Source organism: Cannabis sativa, chromosome X, assembly GCF_029168945.1.
Source record: "Cannabis sativa cultivar Pink pepper isolate KNU-18-1 chromosome X, ASM2916894v1, whole genome shotgun sequence".
Taxonomy (NCBI): domain Eukaryota; kingdom Viridiplantae; phylum Streptophyta; class Magnoliopsida; order Rosales; family Cannabaceae; genus Cannabis; species Cannabis sativa.
In genome coordinates this window covers 9,972,607-9,982,974 of record NC_083610.1, presented here as the reverse complement: position 1 = coordinate 9,982,974, position 10,368 = coordinate 9,972,607, and the positions used below count along the sequence as shown (strand labels likewise).

Here is a 10,368-nt window from a genome sequence, read left to right as displayed (position 1 = left end):
TTTAATATATATTTGTTGGGACACGATTTTGTCTCGTGATGTATTTTCACGGAATGTATTTCGTGGTACATTAGATAGGTCTCGGGGTACATTAGATGGGCCTCAGAGTACTTTACCATTTTTTAACACTAATTACCCTTAAATCAACCTCAACGCTCAGATCAAATAACTCCTCCTAATTTAGACTAGACTACTCAAATGAATGAATAGCAATAAATAACAAGAGAATTTTTTAACGTGGTTTTGAAGTTACATCTTCATAGTCTACGAGTCTATCTTATTCAGAATTTATAAATTCTATATAGAATACAATAAAACTGTTATCCAGAAACGAATGATAATCAATCACAAGATTATTTATTTTTCCAAAGGTTGGCCCTCCTCTATTCCTTGGATTCTGTCACTATTTATAGAAGTCTAAGATGACAGTTATTCCTTTGGGATATGGTCATTCCTAACTGCTCATGAAACGTGAACATTCACCATGGTTTATTTTTGTGCACATGAGATAATTTAAATAACCGCCTAACCACTCTTTGTCTTTATCTATAAACGGTTATGCTGACTGTACTCAATTATTCACATCATTCGAATAATATCTTTTTTAAACATCTTCGTGAAGAAATGTGTGTTATGGTGCATCTCCCAGCCTTCCTTAACTATTAAGTAAGGTATAAGAGAGATGGTTACTTCAACATGTTAAGAGCAAGGTGACTGAATGTTAAAGTTGTTGTCGTTATTCTTTGAACATATTCACAAGTATGTAGGTCAATGAGCTACAAACTCATTATCTACCCATTCTAAATATTTCCATTATATATTCTGTTTATCCCAAAATGGACCTATTTACCTCACTAGTCTCGTCAGTCAATAGTTATTATTCATGTCTCCCTATTGACTATACGGCGGCGAGTTCCAGTATTTTTATTAACTATATTTCTTGAGACGAGTCATTTAAGTACATTTAATAATGCATAATTTGATATGGTTCATATTCTAGCTTTGATACACGTGTCAACCTTTTATTATTGCTCTAAATATAGGTATAATAGTTGTCCCCTAAAAAGTACATTTTAAAGTAAAAAATACTTTTTAAATGCCTCAACGGTACGATCATATTTTCCCCATTTAAAATTTGCATGCTTTTATTTTGACGGTTCAAAACTTTGAGGCAAATCATTTCTCTATTTCATGCTCTAACCGTTACATGATCCCTAATTCTAGGGAGTTTAGTAATTATTGTAGCAGTTTTTCCTCGTCTGATACTTATGGTAATGTTCTAAGTGAGAGTTTTAATATTGCCACCTTTGTATTACTTGCTTTACATAGAATTTGATATATTATTTTTTCTCTCGCATACATGGACAGTTTAGAAAATCTCCTCTGCAGTCTAATTGTCCCTGCCAAGCGAGGTAATAAAAAGAGAACAACTCCCATGGAAGTCACTTCTGATTCCACCCTAGAAGTTTCAAAGAAAACCAAAAAGACTGCCAAAAAGAAGTCTGCCTCGACCGGCATATCCATTGAACCTGAGAAAGCCGCACCAACAAATTCTTCTATACCAGCAACTACGAGCTCTGGTGGACAATCTTTAGGGTATTTCCTTCAGGTTAAATGCATAAGGGTACTAAAGTGGATAATTTTTACAAACTGAGAGTACTAATTGATCATTATTTAAAGTATAATTAGAATTTCTGCCCCTTAAACTTTGACATGTACCAAATCATGCCCCCTGAACTTTTAAGGTCGTTAAAAATACCTCCTGAACTATTGAGATTGTTGGATTTAAGGACTTTTATCTAATTTAAGTAAAAAAGTCTAACATGGATGAAAGTTCAGGGGGCATGATTTAGTACATGTCGAAGTTTGAGGGGCATGATTTGCTAGATATCAAAGTCTGGGGAGCATAGTTTAGTACATAAAAAATCACTTAAATAGTAAAACTGAATGAAATTAGACAAAAGTCATTAATTCCAACAATCTCAATAGTTCAGAGGGCATTTTTAACGACCTTAAAAGTCCAAGAGGCATGATTTGGTACATGTCAAAGTTCAGGGGCAAAAATTCTAGTTAACCATTATGGATAATTGTACATGTCAAAGTTCATGTGACAAAAATTCTAATTAGCCATAAAAATAAATTAATTTAAAATAATAAATCAATCTAATTCCATAAAAAATAATAAATAAATTAATTTAAAAATAAATTAATCTAAAATAAAAAAAAATAAATCATAAAATTAAAGAATAATAATAAAAAAAGATTAAAATTTCTCTCTTCTTCTCGTGCTCTCTCACCTCCCTAAATCTAAGCAGTCGTCTACCACCATTTTCCTCCGTCCCAGACATCGCCTCCATCTTATGGCCCAAACCTCACCACCTGGGCATCGTTCCTTCTCATCCCTTCATCGTGAAGTTCATACCAAGCCGTCACGAGCCCAGAACAATCCATCCCAGTCGCGAGCCTAGGTCGATCCATCCCCGTCGAAGCCGCCAACACTTCATCTTTCGAGTAGCGACCAAGGTGCAAAACCACTGGGGTTTCATCCTCGTCGTCGATGGTGTACCGTGATCGCAGAAGCCACTAGAGTTTCATCCTGATTTGCCCATATTGTTTTTTTTTTATTTTAATTTGAGTTTGAGATTGATTATAAATTTTGTTGTTATTTTTGGTATTTTTGATCTGAAATGTGTAGAAGATTTTAAATGTAAGTTTGTTGTTTTAGGTATGGGATAGAAGAGGAGGCGTTGGTGGTGCTCCGTAAGGTTATCAGAGCAGACGTGAGCGAGAGAGGAGAGTGAGTGAGGGAGGAGAAGAGGTTTTGGGGCCAATAGGTTCCATCGATGGCAACAAGTGGTCGACCGTTTGGTTGGCTTGGTAGAAGTGAGTGAGGGAGGATAGTGAGGGAGACATGCTTTGTTAGGGGGTTTCTTTTTCTTTTAGTTTAATTTTAATTTTTTTTAATTTATTTAGTAAAAAAGTATATATTTTTTTAAGAAAAAATTAAAATGGTTTTTAACTATTTTTTTATTTTTAAATAATTAAAGTATGCAAACCCATAAAATTGTGATATGTATACAATGTATCTATATGAATATGCTTATATGGCCGTTAACGGTCAAAATAGATAGAAATGACTAAGTGGTAACAGAATATGAGTTTAAAAGATTTTACTATTAAAATTTTAAAATTAAAGATTTGTTGCAATAAATCAAATACTTATATATAGAAATTATACTCCAAATTACTCTTAACTTTAGGAGTCCTTAATGTTAACCCACGTTTAATACGGTTAACCTATCTGGCTCCCCTTATGTAACGACTAGAAAGGAATTGTAGATATAATAATCACACACAGTCCAATCCAAGTGCCATTATTAATTATTTAATACCAAAATCATTTTAAAGTCAAATTGTTGCAGCTATTCCGATTCGGAAACATGAAAAGAAGAGAGGGGTGCAGGGAATCCAATGCCTTTTGTCATAATTTGGACATTGTGGCATTGCCAGTAGAGGACACCATGACTCCGCAATCCTACGTGGCGTCAATCTACTGCCACTTTATCTGACATGGCTCTGTTTGTTTGACCCTTAGATGAGTTGGTCATCTGAGGTGGAGAATATTTTTTCAACAAAGTGAGCGGTGATTGGATTGGACTTGAGGGTCCCATCCCCTATTACCATAGCAAAGCCTAATTTCTTTATTGACTTATACATAATTTGTATAAAAAAAAAAGAAAGAGACGTAATGTTTGAGTGTACCAACTCAATATAAATATCGGGTTACATATATTCAATTGTAATTCACCTAATTAAAAATTAAAAAAAGTTTAATCCGTTCAATAATTTCATCGATTTGGTCTAGATAACCCGTCCAAACCGTTCTTTACTTTTTTTTATATATAATTATCATTGTTAGTTTTTAATTCAAAAAATTAAATTTAAAAAAAAAAATAAAAATACATATTTATATTTCAAATTAAAAAATGTTATAGTCTAAATTAATTTTAAAAATTTTAATATAAGATAAATATAATTGAATAAACATGAAATAATTGAATAATATAATAAAAAATAAAAATATTGTATAGATTTTAAACTTCAACGTCAATATCCAAATACAATAAAAATTGTTAACTATAAAGTTTAAATTTTAAATTAAACACTAAAATATCTAAACTTTAAATACAAAATAGTTTGACTAATAAATATAATTTATGTAATATATTATATACACTTTTATTAAAAAATATATTAATCGGTTTATTCGGGTAAATTGGACAGTTTAGAATAATTTGTAAATCACCAAATATATTCATTGGGCGGTTTGGATTTTTATTGTATTATTTCAGGTTGTATTTTTTATCGATTTATTCGGTTTAGTTTAGGCGGTTTATTCGGGTTGGGCGGTTTGTAAATATTGTTGAACACCCCTATTTCTTAGAGATATTATAAAATCAAGATGTATTACAATTCTATTGAAATATAATACAAGAATTAACAAAGAGATTAAATGAATATTACAACACATATTATACAATCTATATACACTATATATAGTATACACATAATCCCATCTAATTTTTAATTACTAATAATAACAATGGAGGAGCTGTAGAAGACCAGGCTAATGGTCACAACAAAAACAACCGTAGCCTGAGAGACTATTTGCTTCCTAACTTGGCAGGGACCAGATCCTGTATAAGGCCACCTGTTGTTGATGCCAATAATTTTGAATATAAGCCATCCATACTGCATATGGTCCAATTTTCACTCCAGTTTGGGAGATTGCCATCAGAAGACCCAAACATGCACCTCTTCAACTTCGAAGAGCTTTGCCAGACATTCAAGATGAACGGAGTCAGCGATGACGCCATCAGGCGGAGGCTGTTCCCATTCTCACTAAGGGAGCGAGCCAAGAGTTGGTTGGTATCTTTGCCACCTAATTCTATCAAAACTTGGGAGGAATTGGCCCTAAAATTCCTTTCCAAATTCTTTCCTCCTACGAAGATTACCAAGCTAAGAGTTGACATCAACAACTTCACCCAGCATGATAATGAATCTCTTTATGAAGCCTGTGAGAGATTCAAGGATTTATTGAGGAAGTGTCCGAACCATGGGATTGAAAGGTGGTTACAAGTGCGTATACTGGATTAATGAGTAACACCCAACCATTGATAGATGTCGCAGCTGGTGGGGCTTTTATGAGAAAAAAGTACTAATGAGGCCTTTGAGTTACTTGAAGAGATGGCCATAAATAATCAACAATGATCAACAGAGAGAGGTCCAATTAAAAAGGTTGTGGGAATTCATGAAGTTGATGCAATAACCAAGTTGACAGCCCAGGTAGAGGCATTGACAAAGTTGGTGACTACACAAGCAAAACAAGCTCTAGTTGTCTGTGAGCTGTGTGGAGGATCTCATGCCACTGACACCTGCCCTATAGATGTCGACAGTTTGCCAATGGAGCAAGCCCACGCCATTGGAAACTATCAGAATAATTATGATCGTCAGCAGAACTTCCAAAAGCAGTTTTATCCTCAACAAAATCAATCTCAGCAAAGCCAACAATATCCACAACAACAACAAGCCTCTAGTGGAGGGTCTAATCCGTAATTAGACACATTATTGTAATTCATGATGGAGATTAAGTCTTCCATTAAGGTCTTAGAAACCCAGGTGGGGTAGTTGGCTGCTCAAAACACTAACAGAGCTCAAGGTAACTTGCCTAACACTACTGAAGTAAATCCAAAGGAGAACTGTAATGCAATTACCTTGAGAAGTGGTAAGACCTATGCTGGGCAAGACAAAGACAAGCCAAAGGAGGAAGATGATGTAGAGACAACACCGACACAACTAAAGGAGAAGACTACTGATGGCCTTCCACAGAAAGAAACTCCACCTCTCATCAGCATTGACCATCACATCAAAATTCCCTATCCTCAAAGACTACACAAGAACAAGATGGATAAGCAATTTTCAAAATTTCTTGAAATATTTAAGAAATTGCATATCAACATCCCATTCATAGAGGCTTTGGAACAGATGCCAACTTACCTGAAGTTCATGAAAGATATTCTATCCAAGAAAAGGAAGTTAGAAGAATTTGAGATGATGACACTTACTCAAGAGTGTAGCGCAGTCTTGCAAAAGAAACTACCACCCAAGCTAAAAGATCCAGGTAGTTTCAACATCCCATGTTCAATAGGGGGTTCAATACAAACAAAAGCTTTATGTGATCTTGGAGCCAGTATCAACTTAATGTCACTATCTATGTTCAAAAGATTAAAATTAGGAGAAGCTAAGCCCACAACAATCACTTCACACATGGTAGATCGTTCTTTGACTCATCCTCGGGGTATGATTGAAGATGTTTTGGTAAAGGTTAGTAAGTTCATCTTCCCTGCTGATTTCTTAATACTTGACATGGAGGAAGATGAGAATATTCCTATCATTTTGGGGAGACCATTCCTAGCAACGGGGAGAGCATTAATAGATGTGCAGAAGAGGGAGTTAAAGTTGCGTGTTCAAAAAGAAGAAGAAACTTTCAAGGTATTTGTCGCAACTGAAATTCCTACTTGTTATCGAATGGAAGTTGTAAAGGATGGTCGAGAAATCACTACTAACAAGAAGAAAGGGAAGTCTAAAGAACACTTTCGAACTTTTTGACGACGTATGAAAAGAAAGTTGTGTGGGAATTGTGAAGGTAACTCACAATCCAAGGATAATTTTAAAAATTGTAATGTTGGAGGACAGTTTTCTTCGTTTGGTACGAGGGCCCTCATGGATGCAAGAGGTGGATTCTACCCACCGCCACTACCACTGCTACCATACTGACGTGGCGCTCAGGTAAGTTCCCTTTCCTTTAGTTTTAAATGTTACATTGAGGACAATGTGTTATTTTAGTTTGGGGGTGTGAACTTAAATTTTTAATTTTTAATTTAAATTTTAGTTCTAAAATTAATATTTTTTTAGTGTGAGTTAATTTGTTTAATGTGAGTTGATTTAAAAGTAGGTAGACAGCATGATTTAAAAAATTTATTTATTTTGAAAAATCTGTGTGCTTGGTGATGTTATACTTGTGACTAATTTCAATTTCATACTTAAAAGAACATGGAATCATATTAGGTAGTTTTCTAGTAATTGAATTGATTTATGTATGCTAAATTTGGTTGTTTGAAAAATTCTAGAACTTGCTTGCTTGCTATTTGAGGCGAAATAATAAATTATGCATGAATAGGAAAGTGATTTAGGCATTTTTTAGATCGATTGTACCTTTCAAGCCATCCCTATAATTTTATCCTAATTATCGTTTTTGAGCATTAACCTATTCTTTGTTCTACACATATTGAGCATAAAAAAGATAAACCCATGAATATCTAAAAATTTAACCCTAATTATACCATAAGTAGATCTTTAGTTTGGGGGAATGTGGATGGAAAATTTGTTGTATGTGTAACAGAAAGAGTGTAAAAATTGAGAGAATATGAAAAAAATTTAGATTGACAGTAACTTGAAAAAAAAAAAGATAAATATAAAGTTGTTGCAATCTTGTTAAAAAAAATATCTCTCATGTACTTGGAAAAAAGAGTATTGGGATTGTGTGAAAAATATTTTGGGGAGACATGATTAGAAAAGCTTATGGTATAGGAAAGCCTAAATGACCATTTTAACTACCTTTACCCTAAGCCTAACATTACAAGCCTAAAAAGACCTTCTGATTCTAAGTTGTGAATTAATTTATACTAGTGGAGAATAATAAGTGTTGCAAGCATATGGAATTTTGGGTTAGTGGATTGATGATTGTGATTGGCATACATAAAGTGGTTCAATTGCTAGTTAATTGTATTCTATGGTTTCATGAGCTAAATACAAATAAATTGAAGTATGTCAAGGGTGTAATTAAACTGAGATTCTGGATTATATGCATAAGTGAAATTGTTCGTAATCAAGTTATTGAAACTACTTGAAAATTACTCATGTTTTGGAGATTTACTTGTTTAATGTTATTTAGTGTTTTACTCGAGGACGAGTAAAAGTTTAGTTTGGGGGAATTTGTTAGGTCATTTTTAGTATTAATTTTAGATTAGGTTTAATATATTTTTCATTTAGTTCTACTCTTATTTGGAGCAATTTTACGCTTTTTATTTTTTATTTTTGCAGATTTAAAATAGAAGAAGATTAGAAAATATCAAAGGAATAAAATAGAAAAAAGATAAAAAAAAACTCTAAAAAAAAGACGATATATAAAATAGAGAAAATTGTACAAGAAAATAAAGTTGACACTTCATGCCTAAAATCGACTATCTTCATATTAGATTTTGGAAAAAGTCAAAACATAAAAGTTCTAGATATCTCTTTTATCTTTCCGGAACATCTTGAATTGTCCGATTCTGAGCAATATTGAGAGAGTTATAGCCAAAATACTGTCAGTCAACGCTGTAGAAAAAACATCGTTGAAACGAAGCCATCTGGTGAAACTCCAACATGGGCGCGACCCGCCCCGTAACCTGCCCAAAAATCGTCTTTTTCTCTCACGTGGGTTTTTGTGGTTTCCTAATTCGAATAGGCATTTAACATATGCATTTTTATATCTTTTTTAGTCTCTGAAAGCCTATATAAAGGGTGAACTGGAGTTGATTTGAGGCAAACAATTCGGAGGGAAACAAACAACAGAATATAGAGCACGAATTTCAGAGATCAACTGTAATACTGGAGGCATTCTTCAGAGGGTTTTAAACCTTCTTTTCTTCTCTATTTTCTTCTCTTTTCTTAAGTTAATATGTGTGATTTTGCTTTCATAAACATGAGTAGCTAAACACTTTATTAGGGTTAGATGAATATTTTTTGATATTGCTTTATGGTATTAATATGATTTATTTTCCTCCCAATTTCTATGTATTCTATTTCATTGATGCTTAACTACTTTTAATTATCTGATCACCAATTAACTGTCTATGATTTTGATGCGAGATCTGAGAAGTGAGTGTCAATTGCTATAGTGAAATAGAATTGAATTTTGATATAGGACGAGAGTACCTATATGGTTAAGATAGCTTATAGAGTTTCTGTGTTTAATGCATGTTGCAAGTTAAATTTATCAGGGGAATAGAAAGTTTGCATGTAATTGAGATTTATATATCTGAGAAGACTATAAATTACCTTAGTAAAACTGCTATTGCATAGAAATTGATAATAGGGAGATAATCGTATTAGGCCATAATCAATAGAAACAATTGAAATCGAAGCCATAGTTTTTATGAACTGTTAATTTCCTTAAATTGTTTCTCCTTTCACTGTCTTTATTATTTTCTAGTTTTAAGCTATTCTAAATTTTTATTTAACCAAATAGAAGTAAAAGTTTAATTTTAACGTACTTAACTACAATCCTCATGGGATCGACCTCACTCTTGTTGAGTCTAGTACTTGTAAACGATATGTGCACTTGCGTGTGCAAAATATCACAACACCCATACTAGTTGAGACAATACTACTTGTAAGACTCAGTTAATTAGTTTTAATTAATTAATTATAATTCCAAAGTTAGACTATGTCTTATTTATAAATTTATACTCAGCAATGACTTAATTGTGAAGAAAAGAGGTTGTAGGGTTTATTTGTTAATTAAGAGACTTTGTGGAGTCTATTTATTAAAAAATATAAATGATAATTTTATTTGATAATTAATTTTAATTATTAAATAAATATTTTTGGTATTTATAGGATTAAAATTAAAAAATATGGTATTTGTAAAATAAAAGATAAGTAGTTGAAAAAATGGCAAAATTATAACTAGTGGGACACATCTATATGGCCGGCCACTTAGGGCTATTTTTCCTATTATTTTATCTTTTTTTTATTCCATATAATTTAAATCCTAACCTAGGTGAAATAGTACAAAAGGACTAGGATGGTCTCATTCTCATCCAACTCTTATAACCTAGTGTACATCCTGTCAGACAACTAGAGTTCTTGAGACCTCCTTCTTTCTTCTTCTATTTTAAAATCTCTTTCATTGCTCTTCATTAAATTTTGAGCCTATAGTGAGTGAGTGCATGCCCACCCATAGCAAGTCTAGTACTCAATCATATTGTGTAAGACTGTGAAGAATCTAATAACCTGAAGGAAAATCGGGCTCAGATCTTGACAATACTCTGCGACAGAAAGGAATAAGGGTTAGAGATCTGAGTGGGAGGAGACATATTATTCCGTTGCAATCAATGTAAGGTTTCTTAACTTTATATGTGTTTAAATTCCGTTGTTTTATAAATTCATATTTAGGATGTTAATAAACATACTTGTTAGTAAATCTAAATTCTGGTAAAATATATTTTAACAGTATCCTCCAAACACGGTGATCTGAGCTTA

General features: G+C 32.9%; 1 protein-coding gene and 1 non-coding gene across 2 annotated transcripts; one reads left to right on the top strand and one right to left on the bottom strand.

Moving 5' to 3' along the window:
* Positions 1-1,360: 1,360 nt before the first annotated feature.
* Positions 1,361-6,669, top strand: LOC115717494 (uncharacterized). Its single transcript, XM_030646480.2, has 4 exons — positions 1,361-1,609; positions 4,780-5,143; positions 5,279-5,612; positions 5,712-6,669. Exons 1-4 carry the CDS (start codon positions 1,361-1,363, stop codon positions 6,667-6,669), a joined length of 1,905 nt encoding a protein of 634 aa, XP_030502340.2.
* Positions 5,017-5,123, bottom strand: LOC115703335 (small nucleolar RNA R71). The gene has a single exon (XR_004009108.2). It is a non-coding gene; the product is annotated as a small nucleolar RNA R71 (small nucleolar RNA).
* Positions 6,670-10,368: the final 3,699 nt, after the last annotated feature.

Bases quoted from the DNA above. Each gene is read 5' to 3' on its own strand.
- LOC115717494 (XM_030646480.2), top strand. From the start codon at position 1,361: ATGGACAGTTTAGAAAATCTCCTCTGCAGTCTAATTGTCCCTGCCAAG. The intron at 5,144-5,278 runs GTATACTGGATT...AATGATCAACAG, and splicing joins TGAAAGGTGGTTACAAGTGC to AGAGAGGTCCAATTAAAAAG. The intron at 5,613-5,711 runs GTAATTAGACAC...AAACACTAACAG, and splicing joins TCTAGTGGAGGGTCTAATCC to AGCTCAAGGTAACTTGCCTA.